This window comes from Telmatherina bonti, assembly GCF_933228915.1.
Source record: "Telmatherina bonti genome assembly, chromosome: 17".
Lineage (NCBI taxonomy): Eukaryota > Metazoa > Chordata > Actinopteri > Atheriniformes > Telmatherinidae > Telmatherina > Telmatherina bonti.
In genome coordinates, this window is record NC_136615.1 from 422,735 (window position 1) to 442,175 (window position 19,441).

General features: G+C 46.8%; 2 protein-coding genes across 2 annotated transcripts; both read right to left on the reverse strand.

Annotated features, from left to right (window-relative positions):
* On the reverse strand, positions 1-15,474 carry hsdl2 (hydroxysteroid dehydrogenase like 2). The gene is given in 12 exon segments (XM_079256167.1): positions 1-214; positions 2,495-2,623; positions 2,704-2,850; positions 2,950-3,021; positions 3,100-3,294; positions 3,654-3,752; positions 3,832-3,935; positions 4,627-4,741; positions 4,846-4,944; positions 12,101-12,128; positions 12,131-12,266; positions 15,363-15,474. Coding segments are annotated over 12 exon segments (1,257 nt in total). The 5' UTR covers positions 15,380-15,474; the 3' UTR covers positions 1-98.
* LOC306768280 (uncharacterized protein) lies at positions 12,251-15,236 on the reverse strand (the record flags this gene model as incomplete). Its single annotated transcript, XM_079256569.1, has 3 exons — positions 12,251-12,365; positions 12,402-13,255; positions 15,222-15,236. 3 exons carry the CDS (start codon positions 15,234-15,236, stop codon positions 12,311-12,313), a joined length of 924 nt encoding a protein of 307 aa, XP_079112695.1. The 3' UTR covers positions 12,251-12,310.
* Positions 15,475-19,441: the final 3,967 nt, after the last annotated feature.

Sequence of the window (19,441 nt, forward strand, 5' to 3'; positions counted from 1 at the left end):
TTTTGAAGTTCTTTACTTCTAAGCATGTTAAGGCAAAATGTACGGCAATAAATGGTGAGGAGGCGTGGCCTAAGCGGCCCGTGGGCGGGACTTCAGAGTCACAGCTTGGCCTTGTTCATGCGGCTCATAAGTTTTTCCAGCTTGATGGCGAGCGTCATGTCGCCTTTGATCCGCAGCTTCCCGGACATGAAGGCCAGTGTGGGCTTCAGTTTCCCTGAAACAGAAGATGGAGGAGCTGAAACCAGAACAAAGCCAACACCAGCAGCGTTTACTGGGCTCGAGTGTGGAAGTAGGACCAGACATTTACAACATTTGATGAATGAATAATGCTATTTACACAATATAAAGTGTCTGCAGCAGAAGTAGCGAGAGGTATTTCTCCCAGTGCTGAAAACAGCTGTTACCATGGAAATGTCACAGGATGCAGAACAATGTTAGTTTTTTATATGATCAGGTTAATTCAACATTTGTGCCATGTTGTGATTTGAATTTTATTTATCCAGTGTGTTGTGTGATGTTGGACTGAATTACCAGGATAAAACTGAGACGTTTGACTGCAAATGGACACACCTGGACTTCATTACATTGATCCTCCCACTCATTATAAACAGGATGCTTGACAGCTGCTGCGGAGGCTGCATTTAGGTGAATGCTGTCCGGAAGGAGCAGCTGGACCCACGCTTGCGTCTCAGGTGGATTTTCCTGACCCGGTGGTGGCGGATTTCCCTGGTCGGATCGCGGCAGACCTGCAGCGCATCGCATCAACGCTCGCTATCCCTCATTGAAAGGAAAGTAATTATTTTGCCCACTGGGGTTGCATGTGAGCAACTTTCCACGTATGGAATGTATGTTGAGTCCATTTCTCCCCTGTGAGGTCGTCAGGCCTGGATGGAGAAGCGGCAGGCAGCGGAGCAGAGATCTGGCACCGGATTTCAGGATCGGACTGTGGCGTACACTGGGCCCTTTGTGACTGGCAAGGCGCCGAGGAAGACGCGGTGTGGACGCTGGATTGGACTGATAGCCGGGAAAAAACCGCGTATTGCAGGTGGTCGCCTCACAAGGCTGGCCCCTGCATTTTTTACAGTTGGTCTTATATCTTTTTAAACAAGCATAGTTTTAATTTCCATCTGTCCTTCTCATTGTGTTGGTGGGGCTGGAATCTAAAGACCTTGTAACACCTCCGTTACAGAAACACACCCTGAATCCACTGCCAAGCAGGGCTGCACGATGATGACCAAAATAATAGTCATGATTATCTTGATCAATATTGTAGTCATGATTATTAAACATGATCATTTAGTGTCCGGAAAAACAGGTATTTTTATTGCACCACTTGTAAACAACCTACGTAGCTCGACATTTTCCATACAGCGCAGGCCACGCCCCTTTGGAGAAATGGGGGGGGGCGGGTGGTGCACACGGGGGGGGGGGGGGGGTTGGTGGTGGGGGGAGGGGGGGGGTTGGTGCACGGGGGGGGGGGGGGGGGGTTGGTGCACGGGGGGGGGGGGGGGGGGTTGGTGCACGGGGGGGGGGGGGGGGGGTTGGTGCACACGGGAGGGGGGTTGGGAACGCAGGCGGGGGGGGGTGCACGAGGCAGGGCGGGTTGGGAACGCAGGCGGGGGGGGGGTGCACGAGGCAGGGCGGGTTGGGAACGCAGGCGGGGGGGGGTGCACGAGGCAGGGCGGGTTGGGAACGCAGGCGGGGGGGGGGGTGCACGAGGCAGGGCGGGTTGGGAACGCAGGCGGGGGGGGGGGTGCACGAGGCAGGGCGGGTTGGGAACGCAGGCGCGCGTTTGGATCCAGGAACGTTTTAAAGGCCTTGGCGGAAGTTTACGCTCTGAGTGTTTTTCTGGGTAACTTCTGAATTGCAAAGTTTTGATACAAAACTTTATTTTCAGACTTTGTACAGCTGTATCTCTATACTGATGAATTACTAAATGTAAATAAAAGAGAGTCAACTGTCGTCAAGAGAAAGCAGCAACTATTGCTGTATTTTGTTCAGCATACAGTGCAATAACCGGCGCAATACTGAAAGCAGATCGTGTGAAATTACATTTTACAAGGTTGAATAATTTATTAGATCAGATAAAAATAAACCCAAATGCATCAATAAACAAACATGTCAGCATCAAATTAATTTATACATTTATTTATATTGTAGCTACTTCATGTCTTCGTTAAATAGCATAAAAATATTTCAGCACGTAATTTTTAATGTTTTACAGTGATCTGTATCATAATATCTCTGTCCTTTGTAACAAACCAAACTGTGAGAAAAAAATCAGGTAAAAATTGGTGAAGTTATTGTTGTGGTTGGACCTGCACCTTACAGATAAATGCATTGGAGGCGCATGGAGACCCATCCAAGATGGCGGCGCGATGAGACGTCAGCAGTGTGATGCTATGCGGCGTCTATGTATATATGACCTCTGTGGGTTACCACAGTTTAATCCATTCAAATTTACATCTGGCATCGTTGCCATGGCGATACTCACCTGAAAACATCTTACTGAAGTCGCTGGAATCCATTGTCATGACAACGTCAGCTTTGACCGGCGGTTCACCTTGACCTGCGCTGCCTGAGCCGCTCTTTAGGTCCAGAAACCAAATGCCACCATGTTCTCCTTATATGGATATGAGGAAGTCCAAGTTAAAGACACACCCACAGGAAGGATATCCTGATAAGGACGATGTTCAGGTTTACCTGACAGGTCAAATCTGTAGATGCCCTGCGTGGACTTCACCACATCTTCGTTAATAACACTTCTGATCACATCAAAGGTGCTCTCTATTGGTCCACCAGAGGGGGGCGTGGCCTCGCCTGTTGGCGGTTTGAAGGCTGGGGTTGCCCCTGGCAACCGAGAAGGAATTGGTCAAGTTAGAGGTGAATGAAAAGTCGACCCCAGCCATGTTTGTAGTTTTATGCTGCTGTGCCGTTCGTACTTCTCACCATGCTGCTCCATCTGCTGGACAAGAGCCTCTGGAGCTTCATCCAGGAAGAAGTCTGGCAGAAGTGGATGACCTGCAGATCCATCAGAGACCAATGTGAGAACCACATATATGTGCTGTACCACAGTCAGCTAAGGTAGCAAGTGGTTACCTGGTTGGACAGCGTACGGGTTGAAGTCTTGGACACCATGAGCTTTGAGGAGGTCCTCATCCACCACAAAGTGGCCCGTATAGTCCTTGGGTTTGGACAGGATGATGTAGGCAGCGTCAGCAATGATGTCCGCTGTACGACACTGTTTACCCACGCCCTCTCCGCCCAGCATGTCCATGGCTGCCGTCTGGATTGCTATGGCAACAACACAGCGGTTAATGGATGAAACACCGATGGGTTTAATAAAGAAGTTCTTCTACCCTTTTATTTTTTGTCTTGTCCAACATTTAAACAAGCAGAATGTTTATCTGGATGCTTTGTTCTGCAGAGCAAACTTGCTTTGCCAAGAGGAACTTTATAGATACAATGCTCCCTTTGATTTTCTGGATTCTTGTTTTATTTTTCTATTTGTTTTGTATTATTGCTTGTGTTACAAAGTTTGCACTGCTGGACCAGGCTGGAGAGGATGGAAGAGGGACAGAAAGAAAATAGAAACAAAGAGAAAACTGTTTTTTTTTTTTAACATGTTAGCATGCTAACTATGAGCCACCCACCTGTTTTGGGCCAGAGGGCATTCACAGCAATCTGACCTCTGAACTCTTCGGCCATTCCCAGGACGCACATGGACATGCCGTATTTGGCCATCGTGTAGGCTGACGATAACAAAGATGTAAGGACATCATCAGGTAGGCTGGGGGATGGAGCAACTGAAGGACTGGTTATTACAGTTACCTGTGTGGTTCTTGAACCAGACAGGGTTGAGGTTGAGGGGAGGCGACAAGTTCAAGATGTGAGGATGACGACTCTTCAGCAGGTGAGGGATGACCATCTTCGACCTGAAGGCAACAAACCATGAGTTTAGGAACCTGTTAACCCCAGCTAGTTACCCTCGCTAGCTAATCCCTGTTAGTTACCCCCAGTTAGCTAATCCCAGCTGGTTAACCCTTGCTAGTTAATCCCTGCTGGTTAACCCCAGTTAGCTAATCCCAGCTGGTTAACCCTCGCTAGCTAATCCCTGTTAGTTACCCCCAGTTAGCTAATCCCAGCTGGTTAACCCTTGCTAGTTAATCCCTGCTGGTTAACCCCAGCTAGCTAATCCCTGCTGGTTAACCCTCGCTAGTTAATCCCTGCTGGTTAACCCCAGCTAGCTAATCCCAGCTGGTTAAACCTCGCTAGCTAATCCCTGTTAGTTACCCCCAGTTAGCTAATCCCAGCTGGTTAACCCTCGCTAGTTAATCCCTGCTGGTTAACCCCAGCTAGCTAATCCCTGCTGGTTAACCCCAGCTAGCTAATTCCTGCTGGTTAACCCTAGCTAGTTACCCAAGATAGCTAATCCCTGTTAGTTACCCCCAGCTAGCTAACCCCAGCTAGTTAATCCCAGCTGGGTAACCCCAGTTAGTTAATCCTTGCTGGTTAACCCCAGTTAGTTAATCCCTGCTGGTTAACCCCAGCTAGTTACCCCAGATAGTTAATCCCTGCTGGTTAACACTAGGAAGTTAACTGGTTATATGTGTAAAGCGTGTGTACGTCAGGTAGGTTCCTCTCAAATTGATCCCCAGCATCAGGTCCACCTTCTTCATGGGTGTCTCCAGAGTTCCAGTCAGGCTGATGGCACTGGCATTGTTCACCAGAATGTCGATACCTGACAATCACAGACAAGAACTGTGCTGATGAAGAGACCAGGATGAGTTTACCATGAACAGGAAGTCAGATGAGCTCGGTCTGTAAAAAGAAAAAGAGTTTTACCTCCAAACGTTTCAACAGCTTTCTGAACAGCTGCTCCAACCTGCTGCTCGTCTCGAATGTCCACAACGCATGGCAACGCTTTCCCACCTGCCGCCTCCACTGCGACACACACACACGTTCAGTTCCTCAAACGTGTCCCACAGTTTGTTTCATGTGCGAGTGATTAAATACATTCATGTCCTGCAACAAGCAAGTATCCGTTTGCAAACTTCCATGACACTGATTATGTTCACAGTTAGCCTGTTAGTGCACCTTTCAGAGTCCCTGCTTATGTTAGCAGTTAGCTTGGTAACTCACCGTCCTGTGGCTGTGCCCCAATGTTCACACTGCCCCCAAGACACCCATTTACTACATGTGGCAACACTCCCAGATCTAATCCAAACTTATTAAATATTTTACTTCCTTAATTAGTATTTTATTCTTTTTGTTGCATTTATTAGAAAAGAAAATATTAAAAGTTGTCTAGTTTTTTAACCTGCTTTGACATTTGTGTCACTTGTGCAACTTTTAACTCCTGCCCACAATGCATTGTGGTCTAGATCGACCCGTCTAGTGACCGTCGATGGACATTACTTTAAAGGTGCATTGTGGGCAATTTCAAGTACACGACTGTTTTTTTTCCAGACATTCAGACACCCCTAGAAAACGTCTTTGTGCTGCTTATCCAGGGTCGGGTCGCGGGGGCAGCAGCCTAAGCAGGGAAGCCCAGACTTCCCTCTCCCCAGCCACATTTACCAACACTGCGGGGGGATCCCGAGGCGTTCCCAGGTCAGCCGAGAGATATAATCCCTCCAGCGTGTCCTGGGTCTTCCCCGGGGTCTCCTCCCAGAGAGACGTGCCTGGAACACCTCACCAGGGAGGTCCAGGAGGCATCCTGACCAGATGCCCGAGCCACCTCAACTGGCTCCTCTCGATGCGGAGGAGCAGCGGCTCTACTCTGATCTCCTCCCGGATGACCGAGCTCCTCACCCTATCTCTAAGGGAGAGCCCGGCCACCCTGCAGAGGAAACCCATTTCAGCCGCCTGTATACGAGATCTCCTTCTTTCGGTCACGACCCACAGCTCATGACCATAGGTGAGGGTAGGAACGTAGATCGACTGGTAAATGGAGAGCTTCGCCTTCTGGCTCAGCTCCTTCTTCACCACGACAGACCGGTGCAGAGTCCGCATTACTGCAGACGCCGCACCGATCCGTCTGTCGATCTCACGCTCCATCCTTCCCTCACTCGTGAACAAGACCCCGAGATATTTAAACTCCTCCACTTGAGGCAGGACCTGACTCCCGACCCGGAGAGGGCAATCCACCCTATTCCGGCTGAGGACCATGGTCTCAGATTTGGAGGTGCTGATTCTCATCCCAACCACTTCACACTCGGCTGCGAATCGCTCAAGTGAGAGCTGGAGATCACGACCAGATGAAGCCAACAGGACCACGTCATCTGCAAAAAGCAGGGACCCAATCCTGAGGCCACCAAGTCGGATCCCCTCAACACCTCGGCTGCGCCTAGAAATTCTGTCCATATAAGTTATGAACAATCGGTGATAAAGGGCAGCCTTGGCGAAGTCCAACCCTCACCGGAAACAAATCCGACTTACTACCGGCAATGTGGACCAAGCTCTGACACCTGTCGTACAGGGACCGGACAGCCCTTACAAGGGGGTCCGGTACCCCATACTCCCGGAGCTCTGCTGAAGGTGGGAGTTGAAGCTCGCTCTGATGGGGGACTCAGCCAGACGTTCCCAGCAGACCCTCACAACACGTTTGGGCCTGCCAGATCTGACCGGCTTCCTCCCCCACCATCTGAGCCAACTCACCACCAGGTGGTGATCAGTTGAAGCTCCGCCCCCCTCTTCACCCGAGTGTCCAAGGCATGTGGCCGCAGGTCCGACGATACGACTACAAAATCGATCATGGAACTGCGGCCCAGGGAGTTCTGATGCCAGGTGTACATATGGACACTCTTATGTTGGAACATGGTGTTCGTTATGGACAATCCATGACGAGCACAGAAGTCCAATAACAAAACACCATTTGGGTTCAGAGGGGGGGGACCATGCCTCCCAATCACTCCCCTCCAGGTCTCACTGTCATTGCCCACGTAAGCATTGAAGTCCCCCAGCAGAACAATGGAGTCCCCAGAAGGAGCACCCTCCAGCACTCCCTCCAAGGACTCCAGAAAGGGTGGGTACTCTGAACTGCTGTTCGGTGCATAAGCACAGACAACAGTCAGGACCCGTCCCCCCACCCGGAGGCGGAGGGAAACTACCCTTTCATCCACCGGGGTAAACCCCAACGTGCAGGCACCAAGCTGGGGGCTGATGAGAATGCCCACACCTGCTCGGCGCCTCCCACCATGAGCAACTCCAGAGTGGAAGAAGGTCCAGCCCCTCTGGAGGGTTCTGGTTCCAGAGCCCAAGCCATGCGTCGAGGTGAGTCCAACTATATCTAGTCGGAACCGCTCAACCTTGCTCACACGCTCAGGCTCCTTCCCCACCAGAGAGGTGACGTTCCACGTCCCTAGAGCCAGCTTCTGCAGCCGGGGATCGGACCGCCAGGGTCCCCGCCTCTTGCTGCCGCCCAGCTCACATTGCACCCGACCCCTACGGCTCCTCCCGCAGATGGTGAGCCCACGGGAGGTGGGGCCCATGGAACCCTTTCAGGCTGAGCCCGACCGGGCCCCATGGGCAAAGGCCCGGCCACCAGACGCTCGCTCTCCTACCCCACCCCCAGGCCTGGCTCCAGATGGGGGTCTCGGTAGTTCATCGTCATCGTAGGGGTCAATGAGCTGTGCTTGGTCTGGTCCCTCCCCGAGACACCTTTTTGCCATGGGTGATCCTACCAGGTGCATAAAGCCCCCGACAACATAGCTGCTAGGATCTTCGGGATGTTCAAATCCAGGCCTTTGAGGGCCAGTGTCCTGCACGTAGGCTGTATATAAAAGATGGGAGGAGCCTCCGTGACGTCACCCGTAGGTTTCTGAAGAGCTGAATTGAAGCTCGGTGGGCGGTTCCTACCATCACCATCTTGGCAGGGGCATGCGTGTCGTCTCACCCGAAAAATACAAATATGGACAAAAATGCGGAGCTGAGAGGGGGGCTGTGAGCGTCATGGTGGATGATTGACATCGAGCAAACTCAGAGCTTTCTGCAACTAAAAGCTAACCAAGCTAATAGGAGCTAACCAGCTAACAGAGGTAAGAGGGCTAAAGCTAAGTCACGTTGTTAACAAACTAAAAACCGTGGTTGTTCTATGTTCTTCTGACTTGAAGCGGGAGATCGGGTATCAAAAGGACACGCCCCTAAATATGCCAAATTTAGGGATTAAATTACTTTTAAACGCGCGAGTTAGAAAAAAAATTCACTCCCCCCACAGTTGTCATGAAGGTAAACCTGACCTATTAAACCTAAAATGGATTTTTCTACCAGGCTGTAAACATGTTTATTTCCGCCGTACACGTCCTTGTTTCCGCCGTACACGTCCTTGTTTCCGCCGTACACGTCCTTGTTTCCGCCGTACACGTCCTTGTTTCCGCCGTACACGTCCTTGTTTCCGCCGTACACGTCCTTGTTTCCGCCGTACACGTCCTTGTTTCCGCCGTACACGTCCTTGTTTCCGCCGTACACGTCCTTGTTTCCGCCGTAAACGTCTTTCTTTCCGCCGTAAACGTCTTTCTTTCCGCCGTAAACGTCTTTCTTTCCGCCGTAAACGTCTTTCTTTCCGCCGTAAACGTCTTTCTTTCCGCCGTAAACGTCTTTCTTTCCGCCGTAAACGTCTTTCTTTCCGCCGTAAACGTCTTTCTTTCTGCCGTAAACGTCTTTCTTTCTGCCGTAAACGTCTTTCTTTCTGCCGTAAACGTCTTTATTTCTGCCGTAAACGTCTTTATTTCTGCCGTAAACGTCTTTGTTTCTGCTGTAAACGTCTTTGTTTCTGCAATTAAGTTGGCCTTTTTAACCACTTAACCGGTGGCGGTTTTTATATCACGCTCCTACGATATTTTGGAAGTTTCCTATTTTAATACAACTGCGCATAACACACAGGTAGGCTCACCCCTTCTGATTGACCCATTTTTGACCAACTGGATTGATTCATGGTCCTTGAGCCGGGTTCTGCCGGAGGTTTCCTTCCTGTTAAAAGGGAGTTTTTTCCTTCCCACTGTCGCCAGTGCGCTTGCTCAGGATGGGAGATTGAGTTGGACTCAACTCAATCTGTTGGTTTCCTTATATAGGCTGTTATGAATTGGCTTTCATTATTCATGTTTTTTTTCTGTCTGTAAAGTGTCTTGAGATGGCATTGCTGTGATTTGGTGCTATATAAATAAAGTTGAATTTGAAAATTGAAATTCTTTAGCTAATAATATCCACTGAGTGTCAACCTAGGTGGTCTGACAATCAAATACGTTTCCGCTTCCAGAGCTCGTCGATCAGCTTGTTTACTTTGTGCGTCAGGATGGGGTGAGGAGGGGTGGGGGGGGGGGGGGGGGGAGGGGTGGGGGCGTCCGCGTTGTTTTCTTCCCGTTGTTTCTTACTGTTGCCGTATCTCCAGCGGTTCTGTTGGGTCTGCTAAAGACGTGGGACCTGGTTTGTTAGAAAACTTGGGGTCTCGGCTCTAAAACGTCAGACCCCGGACCGGGGGAACCGTTCATGCGGGTGTCGTTCAGTCCGAGTGTGCGTGAAGCAAAAAGAGCAGCGATGAAAGAGACGCAGCGGTTCAACACCTCTATTTCCCTCCAGTTGTAAACATTTGTTCATAAATAGAAAATGATAGAAAGAAAATAAGCTGCTGCTGATTTATCTGCGTGTGTGTGGACCGCTTCCATACTCTGTGTGCGCATGCGTGCAGGGATGCGTGTCTGTTAGAACATACACTTATTACAGTCGCAGGACTAATGTGGGATAAAAACTTCTTGTTTGTCTTTATTAGTCTGTCATGTGATTGTGATGGAAACCCAGCAGCTCTTCAGATGAAGAAGGACCAGCTCCTTCCAGAGGAAGACTACATTCCTGCCCTTCAGACCACCAGGACCCCTGCTCATCATAACAGCTACATATTCTGCTCTCCTGCTTTTTACTTTACTTTTACAAACACTCTTTATATGACAATAGTTCAAAACTAATGTAAATATGTAAATTCTATTGTGTTATGGTGTTTTTATTATTACATTTTGTTTACATTACATAACATGGCATTATATTGTTTACATATATAAAAATTATGACTATAAAACTTATTCTGACTCTTATTATAATGCACATTATAAAAAATAAGCTTTTAGTGTGTTTATGCATCACCTGGTGAATTTCAATAATACTGATAGTAAATATGAATATACAGCAATATTCCTCTTGATGCCACCTTTCATTTGAGTCTCATTGATGACTGTATGTTGAAGTGTTCTGGAGTTAGAGCTTATTGAAGTTGGAGACTCCAAATGGCCACTTTGGGGAGTGTATGAACATACTTACAGTAAAGCCCTCATAGAATAATAACTGTGGCTGCTATTGTCACCAAACTTTAACTGGTCATAGGAAAGGCTTCATGCTACAGCTCCATCTGATTTTCCAGTCCATATCTCCATCTCTCCATGAGCAGCATGTTGACACAGTAGAAGAGAAACTCAGACGAGGGAAAAAAACAGAAATTTCCTTGTGTTCCAACTTCAATAACTTTATGCTGCTTACAGTTACAATACATCTGAAAGCTCAGGGTAAAACTTTAGAGTGTTTTCTTTATAAAGAGACCATGCTTTTGAATCTACTCCAAAGGATTCAAGAACAGCATCTAATTTAATTTGGGTTTGTCTTTTTCAGGCATATTAGGCATTTTGGGGGGTGGCTGTTAAGGGGCTAACATGGGAGTCTATGGGGATTTGCTCTGTTTTGCAGCCCCTAGTGGATGAAGTGGGAACTGCAGTTTTATGCACTTCTGCATCGGCTTCACTTTTTCCTGCAGTTAGCTGACCTTCCTTGTTGGTGTTTGTGTTAGCAGTTAGCTGACCTTCCTAGTTGGTGTTTGTGTTAGCAGTTAGCTGACCTTCCTTGTTGGTGTTTGTGTTAGCAGTTAGCTGACCTTCCTTGTTGGTGTTTGTGTTAGCAGTTAGCTGACCTTCCTTGTTGGTGTTTGTGTTAGCAGTTAGCTGACCTTCCTTGTTGGTGTTTGTGTTAGCAGTTAGCTGACCTTGGTGTTTGTGTGTTAGCAGTTAGCTGACCTTCCTTGTTGGTGTTTGTGGTTAGCAGTTAGCTGACCTTCCTTGTTGGTGTTTGTGTTAGCAGTTAGCTGACCTTCCTTGTTCGGTGTTTTGTCGTTAGCAGTTAGCTGACCTTCCTTGTTGGTGTTTGTGTTAGCAGGTTAGCTGACCTTCCTTGTTGGTGTTTGTGTTAGCAGTTAGCTGACCTTCCTTGTTGGTGTTTGTGTTAGCAGTTAGCTGACCTTCCTTGTTGGTGTTTGTGTTAGCAGTTAGCTGACCTTCCTTGTTGGTGTTTGTGTTAGCAGTTAGCTGACCTTCCTTGTTGGTGTTTGTGTTAGCAGTTAGCTGACCTTCCTTGTTGGTGTTTGTGTTAGCAGTTAGCTGACCTTCCTAGTTGGTGTTTGTGTTAGCAGTTAGCTGACCTTCCTTGTTGGTGTTTGTGTTAGCAGTTAGCTGACCTTCCTTGTTGGTGTTTGTGTTAGCAGTTAGCTGACCTTCCTTGTTGGTGTTTGTGTTAGCAGTTAGCTGACCTTCCTTGTTGGTGTTTGTGTTAGCAGTTAGCTGACCTTCCTTGTTGGTGTTTGTGTTAGCAGTTAGCTGACCTTCCTTGTTGGTGTTTGTGTTAGCAGTTAGCTGACCTTCCTTGTTGGTGTTTGTGTTAGCAGTTAGCTGACCTTCCTTGTTGGTGTTTGTGTTAGCAGTTAGCTGACCTTCCTTGTTGGTGTTTGTTAGCAGTTAGCTGACCTTCCTTGTTTGGTGTTTGTGTTAGCAGTTAGCTGACCTTCCTTGTTGGTGTTTGTGTTAGCAGTTAGCTGACCTTCCTTGTTGGTGTTTTGTGTTAGCAGATAGCTGACCTTCCTTGTTGGTGTTTGTGTTAGCAGTTAGCTGACCTTCCTAGTTGGTGTTTGTGTTAGCAGTTAGCTGACCTTCCTAGTTGGTGTTTGTGTTAGCAGTTAGCTGACCTTCCTAGTTGGTGTTTGTGTTAGCAGTTAGCTGACCTTCCTAGTCGGTGTTTGTGTTAGCAGTTAGCTGACCTTCCTTGTTGGTGTTTGTGTTAGCAGTTAGCTCACCTTCCTGTGCAGCAGTGTAGATGGTCCCCTGGCAGTTTTTGGGTGAGGATTGGCCGTCTTGGCTGCGATGACGATGTTGGCTCCATCTCTTGCAGCTTTCAGAGCGATAGCCTTTCCAATACCCCGGCTAGCTCCAGTGATGAAAAGCGTGCAGCCAGCTAACTTCCTGCAGAAACAACAGTTAGCCTGTTCTCTCTTTTAGCGTGTTCTCTATTTTCTTTCTATTTGCACTGGTTTCCAGTGAGACCTGGTTTCCAGTGAGGAACTGGTTTCCAGTAAGAACTGGTTTCCAGTGAGAAACTGGTTTCCAGTGAGAACTGGTTTCCAGTGAGAACTGGTTTCCAGTGAGAACTGGTTTCCAGTGAGACCTGGTTTCCAGTGAGAACTGGTTTCCAGTGAGACCTGGTTTCCAGTAAGAACTGGTTTCCAGTGAGACCTGGTTTCCAGTGAGACCTGGTTTCCAGTGAGACCTGGTTTCCAGTAAGAACTGGTTTCCAGTGAGACCTGGTTTCCAGTGAGACCTGGTTTCCAGTAAGAACTGGTTTCCAGTGAGACCTGGTTTCCAGTGAGACCTGGTTTCCAGTAAGAACTGGTTTCCAGTAAGAACTGGTTTCCAGTGAGACCTGGTTTCCAGTGAGACCTGGTTTCCAGTGAGACCTGGTTTCCAGTGAGACCTGGTTTCCAGTAAGACTTGGTTTCCAGTAAGAACTGGTTTCCAGTAAGAACTGGTTTCCAGTGAGATCTGGTTTCCAGTGAGACCAGACCAGAATCTAGACTGGGATCCAGACCAGAGTCCAGACCAGGATCCAGACCAGGGTCCAGACCAGAGACCAGACAAGACCAGAGACCAGACCAGAGAACAGACCAGAGTCCAGACCAGAGTCCAGACCAGAGACCAGACAAGACCAGGGTCCAGACCAGAGTCCAGACCAGAGTCCAGACCAGAGAACAGACCAGAGTCCAGACCAGAGACCAGACAAGACCAGGGTCCAGACCAGAGTCCAGACAAGACCAGAGACCAGACCAGAGAACAGACCAGAATCCAGACCAGAGTCCAGACCAGAGTCCAGACCAGAGACCAGACAAGACCAGGGTCCAGACCAGAGTCCAGACCAGAGACCAGACTACGGTCCAGACCAGAGACCAGACCAGGGTCTAGACCAGAGACCAGACCAGGATCCAGACCAGACCAGAGTCCAGACCAGAGACCAGACCAGACCAGGGTCTAGACCAGAGACCAGACAAGAGACCAGACTAGGGTCCAGAGCAGAGTCCAGACCAGAGACCAGACTACGGTCCAGACCAAAGACCAGACCAGAGTCCAGAACAGACCAGAGACCAGACTACGGTCCAGACCAGAGACCAGACCAGAGTCCAGACCAGACCAGAGACCAGACTATGGTCCAGACCAGAGACCAGACCAGATTCTAGACCAGGATCCAGACCAGACCAGAGTCCAGACCAGAGACCAGACCAGAGACCAGACAAGAGACCAGACTAGGGTCCAGAGCAGAAAACAGACCAGAGACCAGACCAGATTCTAGACCAGGATCCAGACCAGAGTCCAGATCAGACAAGAGACCAGAGTAGAAACCAGACCAGACCCTGGACCAGGGTCTAGACCAGAGTCCAGACCAGAGACCAGAGCAGAGACCAGACCAGACCAGACCAGACCCGAGACCAGACCAGACCAGAGACAAGACCAGAGTCCAGACCAGACCAGAGACAAGACCAGAGACCAGACTAGGGTCAAGACCAGAAATCAGACCAGGGTCCAGACCAGAAACCAGACCAGACCAGAGACCAGACCAGACCAGACCCGAGACCAGACCAGACCAGAGACAAGATCAGAGACCAGACTAGGGTCAAGACCAGAAACCAGACCAGGGTCCAGACCAGAAACCAGACCAGACCAGACCAGAGACAAGAGACCAGACTAAGGTCCAGACCAGACCAGAGACCAAAGTCCAGACCAGACCAGAACAGGCTCCAGACCAGAGTCCAGACCAGAGACCAGACCAGACCAGACGAGGGTCCAGACCAGAGTCCAGGCCAGAGACCAGAACAGACCAGGGTCCAGACCAGACCAGAGATAAGATCAGAGACCAGACTAGGGCCAAGACCAGAAAACCAAACCAGGGTCCAGACAAGGGTCCAGACCAGACAACAGACCAGAGACCAGACCAGGGTCCAGACCAGACTAGAGACCAGAGTCCAGACCAGACCAGACCAGAGACAAGACCAGAGACCAGACTAGGGTCAAGACCAGAAACCAGGCCAGGGTCCAGACCAGAAACCAGACCAGACCAGAGCTGACCAGAGACCAGAGACCAGACTAGGGTCAAGACCAGAAACCAGACCAGACCAGAGCTGACCAGAGACCAGACTAGGGTCAAGACCAGAAACCAGACCAGGGTCCAGACCAGAAACCAGACCAGACCAGAGCTGACCAGAGACCAGACTAAGGTCCAGACCAGAGAACAGACCAGGGTCCAGACCAGACCAGAGTCCAGACCAGAGACCAGACCACAGACCAAAGTCAAGACTAGACCAGACCAGGGTCCAGACCAGACCAGAGTCCAGACCAGAGACCAGACCAGACCAGACCAGACGAGGGTCCAGACCAGAGTCCAGGCCAGAGACCAGACCAGACCAGACCAGGGTCCAGACCAGACCAGACCAGACGAGGGTCCAGACCAGAGTCCAGGCCAGAGATCAGACCAGACCAGAGAGCAGACCAGAGTCCAGGCCAGAGACCAGACCAGACCAGAGATAAGATCAGAGACAAGACTAAGGTCAAGACCAGAAACCAGACCAGATTCTAGACCAGAGTCGAGACCAGACCAGGGTCCAGACCAGAGTCCAGACCACAGACCAGACCAGACCAGGGTTCAGACCAGCTTCTAGACCAGGATCCAGACCAGAGACCAGACAAGGCCAGAGACTAGACCAGGGTCCAGACCAGACCAGAGACCAGACCAGGGTCCAGACCAGACACCAGAGACCAGAGTAGAGACCAGACCAGGGTCCAGACCAGAGACCAGACCAGACCAGACCAGACCAGACCAGAGACCAGACCAGAGTAGAGACCAGAGTAGAGAGTAGAGACCAGAGACCAGACCCACCCCCCCCCCATTGCTCAGAGGTCGCGCGGCAGGAACCCGGAATCTCCCGCAGCACGCGCGGCTTTGCAATTCGAACCGAACATAAACTCCTCGAACTGAAGTTTGGGACGGTAACGGGGCGACAGAATCGAACTTACCCGGTGTTCTGCAGCATGGTGGTCCGAGGTTCTGCTCACCTTTCACCCACTTCACCCCGCTGGACCGGAACCGCACCGGGAAACACTTCCGGTTCGCGGGGCTACGTCACCCATAGACATCATATACATAGACATCATATATACATAGACGCTGCATTGTATCACGGCGCCTATAGGAGCTGACGTCTCATCGCGCCGCCATCTTGGATGGGTCTCCATGCGCCTCCAATGCATTTATTTGTAAGGTGTAGGTCCAACCACGACAAGAACTCCACGGATTTTTACCTGTTTTTCCTCACAGTTTGGTTTGTTACAAAGGGCAGAGATATTGTTATGATACAGATCACTGTAAAACATTAAAAAACAACGTGCTTTTCAGTTAAAATATTTTAACTTAAATATTTTAAGTCCAATAGTTAGGGATCCCTAGCTATCTAACTATCCCTTAGTAATGCTACGATAGGTTTAGACTGCTGAGGGACATTTCCTGGTACACAAGGGCTGCTAACTTTCCAAAAACCTTGGAGTAAGATTTAATGAAGACAATCCAAATTTTGCTGTATACAGAACAGCAAGACATTAGACCCAGGATGTTTCATTTTATGTAGGTTTAATAATAAAATATAGCACTCAGAAGTAACATTCCATTATCATATATATATATATATATATATATATATATATATATATATATATATATATATATATATATATATATATATAATGAAATGAAATGAAAAATACTTTATTAATCCCCAAAGGGAAATATTGTAGTATATAATAATAATAACTAGAGGAGGTCTTGTTCCGGAGGCTGATGGCTGCTGGCAGGAATGATCTTCTGTATCTTTCAGTCTTACATCGGACCTGAAGAAGCCGCTCACTGAACACACTTTGTTGTTTCATCACTGTGTTGTGGAGAGGGTGTGAAGAATCCTCCATCATCTTCATCAGCTTGTGCAGCATTCTTCTTTGGACAATCAGCTCCAGCGGCTCCAGAGTTACTCCAAGCACAGAAGCAGCTTTCTGGATCAGTTTGTTGATTCTCTTCAAGTCTCTGGTTCTGATGCTACTACCCCAGCAGATGCTGCAAAGCTGACTGCACTCTCCACAACAGACTTATAGAAGATATGCAACATCTTGGTGCAGACGTTAAACCATCTCAGCTTCCTTAAGAAGTACAGTCTGCTCTGACCTTTCTTGTAGATGTAGTCAGTGTTGCATTTCCAGTCCAGTTTGTTGTCCAGCTGAACTCCAAGATACTTGTATTCCTCCACCACCTCCACCTCCTCTCCCAGGATGGAAACAGTGCTTTGTTTATTCTTCTTCCTCCTGAAGGCAACAATCATCTCTTTTCAGTCTGTCTGCATATAACTCCACAATAAATGGTGAGAAAATCCAGGACAAGTTCCAAACAGGTTTACTATCCAGAACAGGAACGACGTTCTGGACACACCCATCCAGAACAGGAACAACATTTTATCATTGCAAGAGAACAAACATGTCACAAACACCACAATGTAGCCAGACACTGTTGATTCTTTATCAATAGATCTGGAATCTGATAGTGGATCCATAAAAATTGGTTGTCGGACCAGAACATCGACTGCTGGATTGAGGTCTGGACTTTCTGGGGTTTCAGATCTATTATTGCAGATTTTCTGCCTGTTAAGCCATCGTGGGTTGGTGTGGAACATTTGCAGCAATGTGTTTGACTGTTAGGAATATACGTATATATGACGTCTATGTGTCTACATATATATGATGTCTATGTGTCTACGTATATATGATGTCCATGTGTCTACGTATATATGATGTCTGTCTACGTATATATGACGTCTATGTGTCTATGTATATATGATGTCTATGTGTCTATGTATATATGATGTCTATGTGTCTATGTATATATGATGTCTATGTGTCTATGTATATATGATGTCTATGTGTCTACGTATATATGACGTCTATGTGTCTACGTCTATATGATGTCTATGTGTCTACGTATATATGATGTCCATGTGTCTACGTCTATATGATGTCTATGTGTCTACGTATATATGATGTCCATGTGTCTACGTATATATGATGTCTATGTGTCTACGTATATATGACGTCTATGTGTCTACGTCTATATGATGTCTATGTGTCTACGTATATATGATGTCTATGTGTCTATGTATATATGATGTCTATGTGTCTACGTATATATGATGTCCATGTGTCTACGTATATATGATGTCTATGTGTCTACGTCTATATGATGTCTATGTGTCTACGTATATATGATGTCTATGTGTCTACGTATATATGATGTCTATGTTTCTACGTATATATGACGTCTATGTGTCTACGTATATATGATGTCTGTGTGTCTAACTATATATGACGTCTATGTGTCTACGTCTATATGATGTCTATGTGTCTACGTATATATGATGTCCATGTGTCTACGTATATATGATGTCTATGTGTCTACGTATATATGATGTCTGTCTACGTATATATGACGTCTATGTGTCTACGTCTATATGATGTCTATGTGTCTACGTATATATGATGTCTATGTGTCTATGTATATATGATGTCTATGTGTCTACGTATATATGATGTCCATGTGTCTACGTATATATGATGTCTATGTGTCTACGTCTATATGATGTCTATGTGTCTACGTATATATGATGTCTATGTGTCTACGTATATATGATGTCTATGTTTCTATGTATATATGATGTCTATGTGTCTACGTCTATATGATGTCTATGTGTCTACGTATATATGATGTCTGTGTCTACGTATATATGATGTCTATGTGTCTACGTATATATGATGTCTATGTTTCTATGTATATATGATGTCTATGTGTCTACGTATATATGATGTCTATGTGTCTACGTATATATGATGTCTATGTTTCTATGTATATATGATGTCTATGTGTCTACGTATATATGATGTCTATGTGTCTACGTATATATGATGTCTATGTGTCTACGTATATATGATGTCTATGTGTCTACGTATATATGATGTCTATGTTTCTATGTATATATGATGTCTATGTGTCTACGTATATATGATGTCTATGTGTCTACGTATATATGATGTCTATGTGTCTACGTATATATGATGTCTATGTTTCTATGTATATATGATGTCTATGTGTCTACGTCTATATGATGTCTATGTGTCTACGTATATATGATGTCTATGTGTCTACGTGTATATGATGTCTATGTGTCTACGTCTATATGATGTCTATGTTTCTACGTATATATGATGTCTATGTTTCTACGTATATATGATGTCTATGTTTCTACGTATATATGATGTCTATGTGTCTACGTCTATATGATGTCTATGTGTCTACGTCTATATGATGTCTATGTGTCTACGTCTATATGATGTCTATGTGTCTACGTCTATATGATGTCTATGTTTCTACGTATATATGATGTCTATGTTTCTACGTGTATATGATGTCTATGTTTCTACGTATATATGATGTCTATGTTTCAACGTATATATGATGTCTATGTGTCTACGTATATATGATGTCTATGTGTCTACGTCTATATGATGTCTATGTTTCTACGTATATATGATGTCTATGTTTCTACGTATATATGATGTCTATGTGTCTACATCTATATGATGTCTATGTGTCTACGTGTATATGATGTCTATGTGTCTACGTATATATGATGTCTATGTTTCTACGTATATATGTTTATGTGTCTACGTCTATATGATGTCTATGTGTCTACGTATATATGATGTCTATGTGTCTACGTATATATTATGTCTATGTTTCTACGTATATATGATGTCTATGTGTCTACGTATATATGATGTCTATGTGTCTACGTATATATGATGTCTATGTGTCTATGTATATATGATGTCTATTTTTCTACATATATATGTCTATGTTTCTACGTATATATGATGTCTATGTGTCTACGTATATATGATGTCTATATGTCTACGTATATATGATGTCTATGTGTCTACGTATATATGATGTCTATGTGTCTACGTATATATGATGTCTATGTGTCTACGTATATATGACGTCT